The 16,671-nt window shown below is 37.8% G+C and overlaps 3 protein-coding genes across 4 annotated transcripts in view; 2 read left to right on the top strand and 1 right to left on the bottom strand.

The window, feature by feature from the left end:
- rassf3 (Ras association domain family member 3) overlaps positions 1–3,690 on the top strand; it is a 37,757-nt gene extending 34,067 nt beyond the window's left edge. For both annotated transcript variants that reach the window (XM_077234849.1, XM_077234850.1), the window contains one exon: positions 965–3,690. In XM_077234849.1, coding sequence (XP_077090964.1) covers positions 965–1,114 — 150 coding nt within the window. In that variant the 3' untranslated portion in view covers positions 1,115–3,690. The remainder of the gene's footprint in view (positions 1–964) is intronic.
- Positions 3,690–7,765, top strand: LOC143742158 (adipocyte plasma membrane-associated protein). The gene is made up of 9 exons (XM_077234851.1): positions 3,690–4,126; positions 4,996–5,085; positions 5,212–5,333; positions 5,412–5,510; positions 6,029–6,181; positions 6,727–6,839; positions 6,922–7,082; positions 7,156–7,354; positions 7,436–7,765. Coding segments are annotated over exons 1-9 (1,146 nt in total). The 5' UTR covers positions 3,690–4,124; the 3' UTR covers positions 7,643–7,765.
- A 1,000-nt stretch (positions 7,766–8,765) lies between these two features.
- gnsa (glucosamine (N-acetyl)-6-sulfatase a) lies at positions 8,766–15,991 on the bottom strand. Its single transcript, XM_077234848.1, has 14 exons — positions 15,607–15,991; positions 15,409–15,468; positions 14,981–15,187; positions 14,769–14,834; positions 12,428–12,526; positions 12,170–12,337; positions 11,553–11,635; positions 11,349–11,467; positions 11,161–11,264; positions 10,982–11,083; positions 10,759–10,869; positions 10,559–10,669; positions 10,310–10,470; positions 8,766–10,207 (listed from the first exon to the last, which is right to left on the bottom strand). Exons 1-14 carry the CDS (start codon positions 15,781–15,783, stop codon positions 10,132–10,134), a joined length of 1,644 nt encoding a protein of 547 aa, XP_077090963.1. The 5' UTR covers positions 15,784–15,991; the 3' UTR covers positions 8,766–10,131.
- Between the last annotated feature and the right edge of the window lie 680 nt (positions 15,992–16,671).

Raw genomic sequence — 16,671 nt, 5'->3', positions numbered from 1 at the left:
AACAGCACGGTTACCGATTGGTATCAACAGATATTCAGAATGTAGGTATTTGGATACGGATCGTTGTGGAAAAAATGGTATGAGTGCATCCCTAGTTTCTATCTTACAGTGAATCTGAAATGAATGAACGGCATTTGTGGCATTCAAAGATTCACATTGATTATTATTGTTTACACTTACATATAATTAGATAAAGGTTCATGTGTGTTTGGCGTGCTGTACAGGGAAGGGCTCCAAGCTTGGAATTTGGCCCGAACCCAGAGTATTTTATAATTTTTGTCTTGTATCCATCTTAAATGACTATCATTTGAAAGTTTGAGGTCAGTAAGATATGTGTATATATATATATATATATATATATATATATATATATATATATATATATCTAAGAAGTTCAGCAACAAAGCGTTAAATTAATCAAAAGTGAAAGTAAAGTTCTATTTCAAATAAATGCTGGTCTTTTGAACTTTGTATTCATCAAAGAATCTTAAAATAAAATGTATCACAGTTTCCCTAAAAATATTAAGCAGCACAACCATTTAAAAAAAAAAAGTAATGTTTTCAACAATGATTTCTGAAGGATCATGCGATGCTGGAGTAACGATGCTGAGAATTCAGCTTTGCCTAACAGGAATAAATTGCATTTAAAAAAAAAATATTACAATAGAAAACGGTTTTTTTAAATTATAATAATATTTCACTGTTTTGTGATGTATTTTTGATCAAATAATTGCAGCCTTAGTGAGCAATGAGCATAAGAGACTTCTTTCAAAAACATTCATTCAACAACCCCACAATTTTAAATGGTAGTGTGTATAGTTTTTTGTTAATCGTTTGTTATTCACTTTGTTCTTGCCATGAAGATAGCCTTGATGCTGAGTGCTGACATGGCATTTAAAAAAACATTTATAAATAAATGAATAAAATCTGGAATTATGACACACATCTTCCTCTCATTCATCAGTGGGACGCCTTTTCCATCCCCGAACTGCATAACTTCCTCCGCATCCTGGAAAAAGAGGAAAATGACCAGATCTGTTCAATAACCAGACGCTACAAAACCTACAGAGAGAAACTGGAGGAGGCCATGAGAGCAGCGGGCGGCCCAGGCTAAAGCTAACCTGTGGAGAGAAGGAACTGCAGCCCTGCTGCTTCTAGTGGTCACTGTCTGTAATGAACACTATTAGGTGTCACTGTGCCAAGTGGACACCCTGTCTCAAACTCAGAGGAGAGCACTGACCTCCCAGAATGCACCTCAGGTGCCATATTTACCCTTCCGCCCTCTTGTGATCTTTCACAGTTTCAACCGTCGCAGTTATTTCTCATGTTTTCTGTTCTTTTACCTCGTGAAGTTGTGAATGATGCAAACGTGAAATTGTCTTTTATTTAATTGTTGGATGCTGTTGTTTGTAAATATTTCTGTTTGTTGTTTTAATTTATGTGGGTGAAGTTTTATTCTTTTGTTTATTTTACTGAAAGAGTCTTATTTTATTTCAAATATATTATTGACCAGAAACTGATGGGATTGGGGATTATTTTTGTTTTATATTAAATACCAATTGACTCATAATGTGCCCTACCAAAGATAGTGTTGGCATTTGATGTGCTGTTGACAAAATGAGGACAAACGTAGCACGTGACAAAGACCTGAAAACCACGTGAGACCAAACGGACAGGAAGATTATGTTTATGATGAAGTTTGAATTTGATGATGTAGGGGCAGGAAATGTGGACTAAAGCAATGTAGCATTTCATGATCATTAGTTGCTGAATGGATGGCATACATGCAAATTAAAACTTGCGTTTATTTTAAATCAGAAAAAGTATGCATAAGGATTCTTAGGTGAAGTGCTGGAATTGGAACCGAACGGATTTCAGGAAGTTGGAGAGAGGAGCTTTGAGGATGTTTGAAAGTATGTGGGAAGTGTCACGCAGAGCAGACTGATGTTGGTCGGGGTCAGACGATCTTTCTCGGTGAATGATGGGACGTGATGACCTCTGGTTTGAGCAGATCATTAGTCAACAGGGCATTCGTTGTTCAGTGATCAAATGAGTTAAAGAGGACGTCTTTGAGAGAAATTACTGAATAGAAAAGTAATAAAGTTTGTTTTGATGCTACAGCCTGAAAATGGCAGATCTAAGCTACGTCTGTCAAGTTGTACTTGCCGTGTGATCTTCCTCCTTTTCTGTGATTCATGAATATATGTATAATCACACTGATCCGATTTGCTGTAGCAGGAGGATACAAAGTTCTGCCAAAAGTTTATTTTACATTCATTTCTTCATGGCATGGAGATGTAGCTGAAATGTTACCGTTGTGAGGTACAGTAAAATAAACGCAGACACGTTAATGGTCAGTGATACTTTGTCACAGCAGCACTCAAGGTCAACACTAATGGCGATGATTTTAAATGATACTTGTGTATCAGTAGGTGGTTTAATATGTATACACATTTATATTTGAATTTCTGTATGCTAGTGCTGCATGACGGTTTCCTGAAGGGTACTGCGACATTATATTGTGACACATGCATAGCGAGGTAGCGACACCTTGTGACCAACTGCTGTAACTACATCTCTGCAGTCTTATCTCACCTGTGTCAGTTAATTCAATTGTCTTAGACACAGATTGTGTGCTTTTTTTTCTTTATTATTATTGGTTTTATAACCTCTAACCAAAGATATTATTAAAATGCATAGTTTAATTTAAGTTTGAAACAAATTGCCTGGTGCAATCAGTTTGAACACCTCAATAAACTGAGGTTAAATTACAGTATCTATCTAGTCCAATGGTTTTACCATGGCAACTTTAATTGTAAACACTGAGGTAAATATAAATTAGAGTAATTTGTGTAAACACTGGGGTAAATATAAATTAGAGTAATTTGTGTAATTTATTGTGTGAAATTAAAATCACCACAGTCTCAATATATACAATCGAAGAGGATTAGTCAGGGGAATAAGACCAGTAATTTTATAAATGCTTTTTGGGCACTTTGTTTTAATTCAGGGAGTTATTTTGTTTTATTAGTCTTCATCTGATGCCTATTGTCTTCCACTGTTTTTAAATGGCATTGCATCTAGTGGAAGCTCAGTTATGTTATGATTTTTTTTTTTTAATAAAGCTGTTTCAGTACTTGATTTTTTTTTCATAAACAAGCTTTTGTTTGTAGAGTAAGACTGTGAATGAATGTTAAACTGTATTCATGTGTAGAAAAGTGGTGTGGAAAGGAGTGAACTGCTTCAATACTTTTAAGTATACGTGCATGTGTTATATTAATTCATGCATATTTTATGGCTGTATTAGGACATCGCAGGCCAGTGCTGTTGATATTTCTGTTTAATAACATAGTTGGACATAGTTTGCTCACGAATCCCATACTCTGTATTTGCCAAAAATTCTCATTTTGTTCCACAGTTTGAAGTTACGTGGTTTTGTTAATGAATGATGTAACTTTCATATATCGAAGATGAAGCGAGGACTCTGTTGGCAAAAGTGGCATGAATATTGTCCTTGAGAGGTTTAGAAAAGCTTCACTAAATATGCATTTTTAGAACCTAAATGAGTCCACGTGTCATGCATTTTTGACAATGACGCAGGTTCTTTGAGGGTTTGTATTGTTACCAATCGTGGCCTTTCTTGTTGAAGACATGGTTTCTTTAAATAAAGAGTAAATGTTTCTCAATTCACTGCAGCCGTCATCTGTTTGTGTGTGAGAAAAAAACTGGCTCCTCTTGGAATTATACTTGATCTCACTTTTGGCATAATCTCAAAAAGCTGATTTCTAATAATCTCCAACTCATTTGTCATTAAACACGTTTTTCCCCCTTCCAAGTAGCCTACCCTGAAGTAGCCTATCTTAGAGGGACACTGTGCACAGGGTTACACCAACAGTTATTAGCCCTTTTACTAGCTTTCAACATCACGTAAAACTGTAAAGATGTGATTGAGGCCAAGACGTGCTCAAGGCAGCCCCACACGTGTATGATGTGGCCTCTGTATGAACCCGTGTTAATGTCCTCATCGCTGAACTCATCGCTGACTCACCGAACACTTCTTTCATGGCGTCCTGGAACACACGCTGAACTTTATACAACTGTCAAAAAGGCTCCACGACATAACCATGTAAGTCTACACATTTTTTTTAAATCCAGAAAATCCTATTAATCACGAAGGAACGTACAAACGCTCACTTTGGATGATAAATAAACGTCGACTTTTCATTGTTGTTCACTTCTGGACGCATTTGTAGACTAGCGCTACTTCTTCACATACTTACTGCACCCGGGGGTGAAAGCGGTGAGCTGCAGTGAATAATGCGGATTATTCGGTTATGTAGTATGGAAATCGCCTTTCTTTTGTTCTTTCGCATCTTTCGTGTTTATGAAACATTATTTAACAACCTCTGATTATGAGATGTTCCTATTACTCAATGAAAGATAATTGAATCTTTTAAAATATAGGCTATTATTTACTTTGCACGTTCACAAAATCTATTGATGTCATGTATATTTTGATGGGTTATAGCATACTGAATGCCAGCATTAGTTATTTTATTATCATGATCATATATTTAGTTGAATATAATATTAAATAATTATATAATAAATCAATTCAACATCTACAAATATTACATTTAATTTATTTAATATTATTAGGATTAATACTATTTTTGTTGTTATTTTATAAAATCTGTAATTTAATTTTCTTGTACTTTTAATTTTTAACATTGTAGCCTAATGTGATCTATCTTTTATGATTGTTTTAACATTTATTTGATTATAATATAATTATATTATTATATCAAGGTAATATTTAATTAATACGAATATTACATTTAACTTGATTAATATTATTATGATAAATACTATTTTTGTTATTATTTTATTTGATAAATTATGTCATTTAAATTTAATTAATTTAAATTTAAATTAAATAAAGCCCAGAATCTGTGAGATGTCTTTGCCATTACATTTTTTAATTTATTTATGCAGGCTAGGGCAGAGTTCTGTAAGGATTGTATTGTTGGCAGTTGCAGTTGGTTTGTATCTCATTCCCTCCCCTATTGATCCTGAGCCGTACATGTGAGTCTCACTTGCCTTCATTGTAAATCTCTTTACTTTGCAGTGAATTCCGCATAAATAGATCTCCAGAGAGATTTCAGTCTTGTAGTAGTGATGTGTGTTTTCCTGCTGATGAACGTTTTCCAGATTTGAGGGACCCCCGCCTGCTCTGGACGGCCCTCTGGCAGTGAACACACGTCTACAGAGAGGTAGACGGCTGTTTTCTGGTCAACTCAAAGGCCCGGAGTCCTTCACGGCAGACCAGAACGGTAAGCTAGTCTTGTATTTTTGTCTGTTTTTTGTTCAGAAATACAGTCAGGTTTGATCTCTTTATTGCATCTCTCAAGGAAACATCTACACAGGGACTGTTGATGGGAAGCTGTGGAGAATCAACAAGGAATCCCTCACTTTCATCACTCAGATGGGCCAGAACATCCCTGAATGTGGTAAATCCACCATTGCACCAGCAGAAAACTAGAAAATGCTGAAGCAATTGTACCTGAATCCATGCAGCTGTTTAGTAGCATATAGTGTAAATCATTATGCACTTCACGTGCCCTCTGTGGCTGGATGAATATGTATCGGTTGGCCTGTTATGGAGGCGTTCACTGGCTTGACACGTGTGGAAAACCCCAACAGTCCATGTGTCCTGCTGCCATCACACATTAGACATGCTGAAGTGATTCACAAAGACTCAAGTGTTGTTGTATCAAAGTCTCGGCTGTTCAAAAGAGTCTTGAATGCAGATGTCTTCATTAGAGCATTTGATGCCTCCCTTTAGTCTTACTATATTTAACCAGCCAGAGCTTTTTAAAAATTCAGGTGGGCAAATGTATTCTCTAGTGAGTCATTCAGCAGAATGCAAAATGTGCCTGTCGGTTAGTAGATACCATTGTTTTCCTTGTGCAGAGACGGTAAGATATCATGCTATATTTGCATACTTGCCATTTTGTTCTTCACATAGGCACATGTATGGACTATGAGCCGGTATGTGGCCGTCCACATGGTCTGCGATTGGACCGTGACGGGCAGCTTATCGTGGCTGACTCTTACCAGGGTCTTTTCAAAGTTGACCCTTGGACTGGAGAGAAGACATTGCTACATTCCAGCAAAGAGGGTCTGTAAACATTTGACTTAGTGTGCGCTTCCAAATGTCTCAAAAAGCTTTTCGCACCATTTTGGTTGCTTTGGCCAGTGTCAAAATCAACTGTCCATTTTTATCTCAATTTACTATATATTTTCTTCTCAATTGAATTTTTGTTTTTTTATTTGTAAACTCCCAAAGGCCGGCAAAAACTTTTATATAAATATATATTTTAATATTAGTATTTTGTCATGCGTGTCATGTTTTGTCATGTTTCATTGCGTTATCACAAATAAAACAATTGACTATATGCAATATAGTATATTGATTTAGTCCTCAATATTGCAATATGCTTACAAAATCTTTAACACATTTTTCATAATATTTGGATAAAGTGTGAAAATCACTTTTGGCCACTACTGTACTTGCACATATTGGTTTTCTTTATCTCAGTGTATTTAATACTCGCTGCTTTGTGCAAAGTTGAAGACTTTTTATAAACATATTTACTATGATTCCAATCCGGCAATTTAAAAGAGCATTATATTGAAATAACCCCTTCACATTCTTCTTATAAGGAGCTGATGGGATTCCCTTTGGCTTTCTAAATGGTCTGGAGATTTCTAAAAATGGAACCGTGTTTTTCACGGACTCCAGCAGTAAATGGGGAAGACGTCATGTCCGTTATGAGGTGAGTGAGTGACAGAAAAACAGGGTATGAAGATTGACAACACGGTCATATTACCTGCACTAAAGGCTGGTTCTCTCTGCAGGTATTGGAGACGAACCAACTGGGTCGCCTTCTCTCATATGACCCCGTGACCGGTGACGTTCGGACATTGTTGGATTCTCTTTACATGCCTAATGGCTTTGCCTTCTCACCTGATGAGGACTTTCTGCTTCTGGCCGAGACTAGTATCGGACACATTATTAAGTAAGAGCTTGTCATTTTTTTATATATCCGAATGTAAAAGGGCCGTGAGGAAATCTTCCTTCCTGTTTCTCAGGTTCTGGTTGAAAGGACCTAAAGCGGGCACTAAGGAGACCGTCCTGAACAACATGATTGGTTATCCTGATAACATCCGCCTCAGTGACCGTGGCACATTTTTGGTGGGCATAACCACCGTTAGATTCCAAGGCCGACTTTTCCCACCATTCTTGGATCTGATTGGTCCATACCCTGCACTTAAGCGCTTCATAGTTAAGGTGGGTAAGTCTTAAATATGTGGAGTTTAGAACAGTTCAGCAGTGACAAAAGTAAAATCTCAATGGTGAACCCTCTTGCAGCTCATTCCTCTCAGCTGGTACAACGTTCTGTTGCCCAAGTACGGGCTGATTATGGAGCTGGGGCCTGATGGAGAGGTGATTGACAGCCTACACGACCCCACGGGCAGCCTGACGTGGGCCGTCAGTGATGTCTTCCAGCAGGGGGCGCACTACTATCTGGGCAGCACTGACTTGCCGTTTCTTCCTGTGCTGGAGGAGTGGAGCTGACCGTCTGGCTCTCTTACAAGTGGACATAAACATGGGGAAAGTAGGACTTTCGATAACCTTTCGTAGATAATGTAAAATTATTTGTTTTTTAACAATGCACTAAAATCTTCTGAGAAACCTACATATCGTCGTAACTGTGAATTCTGTTATTTAAAGAGGACCTATTATGCTATTATTTACAATTTGTAACTTTGCAGACTTTTTTCATGCTCAAACAGTAACATTACACACTTAAGAAAGTTAAAAGCACAAAGTCACTCCAAAGGGAGTTATTCTCTATATCAGTGCGCACTGTTTCTGAACTCCCTGAAACGCCTCCATTAATCTTGATTTTTCTTCTGGGAACGAACATGTCACAATATTCCTCATTTAAATAATTCCCACCCAAGGCATACACAGAATTATGGGAATTACGGCTTTGTTGAGTTAGTTAGTAGTGTGTTTATAGTAAGGGGCGTGACATTTACCAAACACACTCAGCGCTTGACCAATCACCCCTCACTGCTCCAGCCGACCAATCAGAGCACATTTTTGCTTTTTGGAAGGAGGAGCTTAATAGAGACAGTCACTAAACCGACAGACTGGGAAGAGAGATGCTGCAGCAACACAAGAAAACAAGCATGAAAACCTAATCTAGTTGACTTTTTTTGTAAAATCACATAATATGGCCTCTTTAAGTGTAGTTAAGCCATTATAGTTTGTCTAACACAGACCTTTTAACTGTATTAGTAGTTTTGTTTTTTATGATTTTCTGCACTGCAAAATGCATTGATCATAGAAATATAAGCATATCTGTTCCCATTTAAAAATGAACACATGGTTTTCTTATGCAAAGGTAATGCAAAACATAGAAATAACATGAAAGTTCAGGGAAGTGAACTTTCAAGCAACCCAAAATATTTTTTCAATTTTAAAACATTTAAAAATATATCATGTATCTATCACACTAATATACTGTATATATATATATTGATTTGTTTTTAATAAAGTAACTGTTGCAATTAGATTATTTAATAATCATGTCATTGTGAGCCATATCAATTGTCCTGTTTATTCTTTTCAAATATTTAAAAATACATTTTAAAAATGATTTAAGCAACAACAACAAAAACAACAACAAAAATATTTTCAGAATGCTTTTATCCATCAAACACACAAGACAAAAGTCCACACCAACCATAGCAATGCTACTAACGAATATAATGAAATATTTATGTGCAAAACATGTCAGACATGTTGATCACAGACTGGAAAGTGCTTCACTAAACGGATATATTGAAGTATTGTTAGAAAGACCTTTTCAAACGCACTTCTTATGCATGTCCACCGCTTCTCAGATCATTTTGGGTGATTTGAGATATTGCCAATTCCAGCAGAAGATTGTTGTAGGTTGCGTAGTAGTCTGAAAGTAAAACAGTCCCTTAATGCTTCAAGTTTGGGTTGCTGTGAACATATTCAAGAGCAAAGCGACAGCAACCCAAGCACAGGATTTCCAAAAATGTTTTCTTGTTCTAAACTGAGGCTAAACAATGTCAGATGATATCAATGACCTGCTGTGATCCACACCTTTGGCTCATTCACAACTGACACAAACCGCAAGAAATAATAAGAAAAAGAGCAGTTTACCTACAACAATGTAATGCTAAATATGATATTTGCACTTAGTTAGTAAATAATTTTGTTGTGGTATTACTCAAGTAAAATATATGTCTAAACACTGATTTTGTGCTGCCATATGCAAGTGACAGGAACTGAAAAGGTGATATAATATTTCAATGGCAAAATTGTGCATAAAAGAAAAAAAGAAGTTCAGTTTATATGGTACCTTGGGCCTGAAAGTGTTTATCATAAAAGACTGACAAGCATGCAGTTGAATATATTTCTATTGTGGTTGTTCTCAATTTATTTATTTTTACCATTTGCCTTTTTTAAACCAGAATAAGAAATCCACTTTCTTTCCTTGCGGTTGACCAGAAATTAAGGCCAAGAACATTTAAATGTTAGTGTTTTTTTTTTTAAACAAATATGTGGAGTGAAATGTTTCAGACACATCTCGCAAACAAACAATCCAACAGTTTCCTCAAAATTCGAGCTCAAGTTCAAAACTGTGCATATGTTTAAAGCAAAAGTAAAACTAAATCTACAAAACATGAATAAAATGAAAAGACAATATTTGAAATGTTCAGTGTTTTGTTAGGGTCAAAGCAGCAAAATTAATTCTGAACGAACAGGAATATGATGTGAATGCTGTCACAGATGTGTGTCAGCTGGTAGTTTGTCAGGATCTGATGTGAATGATGTCAGAGGGCCGTCCTGTCTGAAAGTGTCTAGTTTGTTTGGTATCCTGGCGCACCCTGATGACCTCATCTAAGGAGAGACTGGGCATCTTTGGGAGAACGTCAGGATATAAAGGCAACAACAGGGCTTGTTTTTCAGTGCCCTTTATTCTTTCCCTCCATTGGTCTTCTTCCTTTAATCCTCTCCCCACTCTACTTCAGCGTCTGTCGTAGTTTGTTCCTGTGAGGGACGAGGCTGCTGAACATTAACCGAGGATCAAACCTAAACCTGGTGGAACGGTGACAGGCGAAATGTAAGTTTGAAGACATTTCCAGAATTCAAATTATTTTAATTGAATGCTGAATGTTAAAATGATCAGGAAGTACAGACTTTGAGTCGTAGACGCCAGGCGTTCTGCAGGACTGTCCCGAGCAGGACTGCAGCATCATAAGACGGTGGTTCATCTTCTCCAGCACTTCCTGATCAATGCTTTTGGCGATGTTACTCAACTGAAAGGGGTCTGCTGTCAGGTTATACACCTCCACAAACACCTGCAAGCAAAGACAGTGAGCTATTACTATTACAGTATAAAATATTTAATAGGAGTTGGAGCAAATAGATTTTGGATTTCTTTTTTACCTCGTTGTCATCAAATTCACAGTACTGTAAGTTGGCGGCCTGCGATACTGTGCGAACACAGGCGTACGTGTTGTTGTAGGAATCTTCACAAACACAGTCGGGGAAACACTCCTGCAGAAAAAAAACCCCAGCTGTGTTGTAGCACTCATTTTTTTGCGATTACCGTAATTACCGTTTATTTGTAGCCCGCAGACCCTCACCGAGACCCCGGGGCCCAGCAGAGGGCAGGCTGGGTCTGAGATGTTGCTTCCTTCTCCCTCATATTCCACCAGTACATCAGATCTCCATGTGCTGCTGTTCCCTTTACCGATCTGAAACAAATCAAATGCAAACTTATTTAGAATTTTAATTAATTAAACTGTGCAAGAACTTAAATGCATTTATTTATTTAGTTCAAAGTTGATAAGTTCAAACAGGATTTACCATGATAGGTAGAAATGACATCCCATCCATCTTAGTTTCATTGACGTTATATCCTGCTATGTCCAGAATCGTTGGACCCAAATCCACATTTGCTATGAGTAACTGTTGAAACAGATAAGTTATTGATGACACACAAAGCAAATATATATATATATTTAAAAAAAGCTTGTTTTTATTACCTGGCTTGTCTGATTGGGTTTGATATTAGGCCCTCGCACTAGCAGAGGAACTCTGATATCAAATTCATAGAGCTGCCTCTTATCCATCGGAAGAGAAAACTGGCCTGAGAGGAAGAAAGAGACACATGAAAAAATAAAAGACAGGTAGAGTAAAAGAACATTTCTCAACTATTAAACTCATCAGGTACCTGTGTGGTAACCATTGTCGGAGGTGAAAATGATGTAGGTGTTGCTAAGCTCTCCTCTGACCTCCAACTTTTTCACTACTTTCTCCACCAGGTCGTCTACTGATAGTAAAGTGCGCCACCTAGTGGAACAGACCAACAGTACCGCATTACATCATGTGCAGTATTAAAATGATTTTAAGCGGAAGAAAAAAAAAATCTGAATACCGTTTTCTGTAGGCGTTATCCAAGAACTCCACTGAAGAGTTTGTCATGGGTGTCTTTGCTTGCCTGATGAGCCAGTGTTTGTCCTAAAAATCAGGTTTAAATGCTGTTAGATATGCACAAAAACTATCCATTCAGAACATCTAAAGGAGCTTGCGCACCAGAGGAACGCTCCAATAACTATTGCCGGAAGTACCCGCTTTTTGGAGTGTTCGGACCGCAGGAACTAGGAACGCCTTTTCGGGGGGCTAAATTAGCTCCCATTTCAGATTATGGTCGAACCCAGCACAATAGGTGTGACGTAAGTGTACATTGATTGGCCAAACACATGCCATACACCGGCATTTTTAATAAGCAGCGTAAACACACAGTTTACATATACTTATTCCACTAACATGGAGAACAGCGATAGATGGACCGACGCCTAAGTCCATCGCACTTAAATGATGTCGCTAATGTCACTTCAGCGTTCCTACTGGTGGTGTGAATGCAATCAGGAAAATGGCCCTAGGGGAAAATTGTATTCTTGAGACACTGCCCTGATGGCTAGTTCCTTCCTATAACTTGAGTTCCTGTAACTACCTGGTGCGAAAGCCCCAGAAGACACATCAGGCCCATACCTTTCCATGTATGTTGAAGTTAGGGTCTCTTGGCGCTTTGACATTAGAAAAACTGCTCTCGTACTGAGGAGCGGCCGTCCAGGGTGAGTGCGGGGCCGGAGTGGACACCATCATGAAGAAAGGCCTGCGGTTAGACTTGTTTTCCAGGAAGTCGATGGAAATATTGGCCTGGATGGAATCAGACATGTACAAGCCACTTAACTTCTGTTGCATAAGGTTCTATGTAATCTTGTGAATGCAGGTGAGATCTGCTCTTACCAGAACATCCGTAAGGTAATCCTCACTGTAGTTCTGTCCATGCCGCTGCGCCCTGCCGTTCACTGACAGTGTGTAGTTATAGTACTTGGAATTTCTCTCCTGTAGGAACATGTTCTAATCATCAAAAAGATTTCACTCCAAATAAATCTGGTTTCAGATTTTCATAAATCAAAATAAACATCAAATGTATATGTATATATATATATAAAAAGAAATTAAATAAATATAAAAAATATCAAGTTAAATTTATATGTATAAAAATTCAGGTTAACAGAATAAAAAATTAAAATAAAAAAGTTAAAGTATATATAGAATTACGGATATATATAAATTCAACTTAAAGAAAGACTAAATGCATATGAAAAAAAAATTTTAGGGGGAAAAAAAGTGTATGTGTATTTAGATATATTTGTGTGTGTGTATATATATATATATATATATATATATATATATATATACAGGTCCTTCTCAAAAAATTTGCATATTGTGATAAAGTTAATTATTTTCCATAATGTAATGATAAAAATAAAACTTTCATATATTTTAGATTCATTGCACACCAACTGAAATATTTCAGGTCTTTTATTGTTTTAATACTGATGATTTTGGCATACAGCTCATGAAAACCCAAAATTCCTGTCTCAAAAAATTAGCATATCATGAAAAGGGTCTCTAAACGAGCTATTAACCTAATCATCTGAATCAACTAATTAACTCTAAACACCTGCAAAAGATTCCTGAGGCTTTTAAAAACTCCCAGCCTGTTTCATTACTCAAAACCGCAATCATGGGTAAGACTGCCGACCTGACTGCTGTCCAGAAGGCCATCATTGACACCCTCAAGCAAGAGGGTAAGACACAGAAAGAAATTTCTGAACAAATAGGCTGTTCCCAGAGTGCTGTATCAAGCCACCTCAGTGGGAAGTCTGTGGGAAGGAAAAAGTGTGGCAAAAAACGCTGCACTACGAGAAGAGGTGACCGGACCCTGAGGAAGATTGTGGAGAAGGACCGATTCCAGACCTTGGGGACCTGCGGAAGCAGTGGACTGAGTCTGGAGTAGAAACATCCAGAGCCACCGTGCACACTTTTGAACCAGAAACAGCGGCAGAAGCGCCTGACCTGGGCTACAGAGAAGCAGCACTGGACTGTTGCTCAGTTTTGCATGTCATTCGGAAATCAAGGTGCCAGAGTCTGGAGGAAGACTGGGGTGCCATGTCAGCCGCTGGTGTTAGTGCACTGTGTTTTATCAAGGGCAGGGTCAATGCAGCTAGCTATCAGGAGATTTTGGAGCACTTCATGCTTCCATCTGCTGAAAAGCTTTATGGAGATGAAGATTTCATTTTTCAGCACGACCTGGCACCTGCTCACAGTGCCAAAACCACTGGTAAATGGTTTACTGACCATGGTATTACTGTGCTCAATTGGCCTGCCAACTCTCCTGACCTGAACCCCATAGAGAATCTGTGGGATATTGTGAAGAGGAAGTTGAGAGACGCAAGACCCAACACTCTGGATGAGCTTAAGGCCGCTATCGAAGCATCCTGGGCCTCCATAACACCTCAGCAGTGCCACAGGCTGATTGCCTCCATGCCACGCCGCATTGAAGCAGTCATTTCTGCAAAATGATTCCCGACCAAGTATTGACTATTGTGTGCATAACTGAACATAATTATTTGAAGGTTGACTTTTTTTTTTGTATTAAAAACACTTCTTTTATTGGTCGGATGAAATATGCTAATTTTTTGAGACAGGAATTTTGGGTTTTCATGAGCTGTATGCCAAAATCATCAGTATTAAAACAATAAAACACCTGAAATATTTCAGTTGGTGTGCAATGAATCTAAAATATATGAAAGTTTAATTTTTATCATTACATTATGGAAAATAATGAACTTTATCACAATATGCTAATTTTTTGAGAAGGACCTGTATATAGCTTTTAGGTTCCATGCAGTTTGAAACAGAGACCTACAATCTGCTCTCATCGACACCCTGAGCTTTGAATTGTGGGAGCTCTTAGTAAAAGAATAATCAGCATGGCTCAAGAGAACATTCCTTTTTTCTTCTGGATTAATTTCTGTGCCTACATTTGGTTGTGTCCTTGTATTAGCTTCACAAACATGCTACATTTTAGGCTACTAACTGTTCTCATAACCTTCTAGCTAAAATTAGACTTCTGCAGGGCTCATGGGAAAGGTTGACAGGCTTGTCAATGTGTTCCCGCTTGTCATCTCACCTAAATCATTAATGTCTTCTACTTGTGACCCTCAAAGCTAGCTGTGTACACGACAACCCTGAAGCTCTGGTAAAAAAGCATGATCGGCTTCTGTCTTTTTCTTACCAAGGCGAACCAGTGATCCCAGCCCGGAGGAACATGCTCCACTCCTCCAGCTTTTTTACTGCCGTACTGAAGCAAAGAAACACACATGGATAATGTACTATCAGCAGATTCAGGGCTGGCAGTATGACATGATGATAAAGACTATAAAAAAAAAATTCCACCCAAACTAAAGAAAGGGTTTATCCTTATTAAAGCACCCAGTATAGCTTTACCTCATTCAGATACTTCCCAGCAAAGAAGGTCTGATAGGTGCCGTGTTTCTGAAGAAAGGCAGGGAAGCTGTCGGGCTCTTGGGTCTTCTGCCAGGCTGTGCTGCTGCAGTTGCCCTCCAACGTGTTGTTCACGACATGATGGTTATGGGGGTATTTGCCTGTCAGGATACTCGCCCTGCTGGGGCAGCAAAGGGGACTGGCAACAATCTGGGTGAGAGAAGAAATGGCAAGAAGTGTTATGAGATGCTGTGCAAATTGATGCAATGGCAAACATGCATGCTGGTTGATCCATGATAATAAACTTATAAATATTCTTATGCAGAAAAAGATTTAAGATTACATAAGACCCCACAGCAATTTTATGCAAAACAATTTATTTTTTATTTTTTAGAAGGACACAGTTGTTGTCTACCACTATTTCTACTCACCGTGTTTGTAAAGGTTATTCCAGCATCACCAATCAGCTTTTTAGTCTTCACTAAAGGGATCTGTACATTGAAAGATGTCAAGATAATGATGATGTAGCTCATTTACTCAGCAACAATATTTAAAGTAAAATGCATAGAGGAAATCACGACCACTGAGAAGGGCAACAAGAAAACTCCTTTCTCAGAAAATGTACTCACCATTCCGCCGATAGAGACATCCAGATCATCAGTCAGGATTAAAACAATGTTCGGTCTGGGATTCATTTTAGCCGCGGCCAGATTGTTGCAATGCAAAGTGACGCAGATGAGAATAAAATGTATTATTACTAACGGAGAAGCCATCTTTGACGCCGAATTAAAAACAAATAAGGCCATTGCCTAAAGGAGGAACTTTTCTTGCGATAAAAGCATACAATACTGTTATGGGAAACGCTGCTTTAGAGGAGCAGCTAGCTTTCCTAGTCTAGTGTACGAAATTACGAATCATACTATGGCGACGTCTTGACTCATGGATATTAATTACATTCTTACTTTGCTTGGTTAAACTGTTGTGGCGTCTAGTCACGTAGCGTAATTTATATTCATAAGCCAAGCCTTCAGAATTGAAGGATGCGCTAATTCGCCAGCAGACTAGCGCCCACCTACCAACGTCTGCCTTACAGCCAATCAGACGTTTTGTGTCATTAATATTCATAAAAGTAGCCGTCGCCATAGTAAGATTAATAAAATTTCCCTCCTCAGTTCCAGTCATGTGGAGAGGCGGAAGCCCCGGTCAGCTGATGTTTACGCACGTCTAAGGGATGATAGGGATTCATGCAATTTCTGTTTTATGGCTTATATTGTTCGTTTATTTATTTAATCAGGGACAATACACATTAATTATACATAGTATGTAAAATGCGCTAGATTTAGCCAACACTGGCTAATTTTCATGCGTAGTCAGGTTGATGTTAAGGACTAAATTTAAAACACAAAAATACAAACTACCACTGTCTATAAATAATCACAATTTTGATTCAACAGTAATTTTCTCTTTTTATTTGTATTTTCCTTTCAAATCTCTGTCAGCCCTGCAAAAGTTTTATATTTTTTATATATTGTAACTATGTAAGATAAGGATGCAGTTTCACGTTTCAATCCAGATTTTCACGCAAGAAAATGTAAAATGTAAAACACACACACATGTAATCCATTCAAATATATCAGCCTATTTGAAAACATACAAACATATGTTTAAAAAAAAACAAATGTACAATTAAATAT

Source organism: Siphateles boraxobius, unplaced genomic scaffold (assembly GCF_051911475.1).
Source record: "Siphateles boraxobius isolate OS27281-9 unplaced genomic scaffold, OSU_SipBor_1 19, whole genome shotgun sequence".
NCBI lineage: Eukaryota > Metazoa > Chordata > Actinopteri > Cypriniformes > Leuciscidae > Siphateles > Siphateles boraxobius.
Note: the sequence above shows the minus strand (reverse complement) of the source record. Positions and strands in the feature narration are given on the sequence as shown.

Excerpts from the sequence above, each read along its gene's own strand:
- LOC143742158 (XM_077234851.1), top strand. Across the intron at positions 5,334-5,411 it reads CTTCACGGCAGACCAGAACG|GAAACATCTACACAGGGACT; the intron begins GTAAGCTAGTCT and ends GCATCTCTCAAG. Across the intron at positions 7,355-7,435 it reads TTAAGCGCTTCATAGTTAAG|CTCATTCCTCTCAGCTGGTA; the intron begins GTGGGTAAGTCT and ends ACCCTCTTGCAG.
- gnsa (XM_077234848.1), bottom strand. The coding sequence starts at position 15,783 with ATGGCCTTATTTGTTTTTAATTCGGCGTCAAAGATGGCTTCTCCGTTA. Across the intron at positions 12,338-12,427 it reads ATTACCTTACGGATGTTCTG|GCCAATATTTCCATCGACTT; the intron begins GTAAGAGCAGAT and ends GATTCCATCCAG. Across the intron at positions 10,208-10,309 it reads CCTGGCGTCTACGACTCAAA|GTTTAGGTTTGATCCTCGGT; the intron begins GTCTGTACTTCC and ends CCGTTCCACCAG.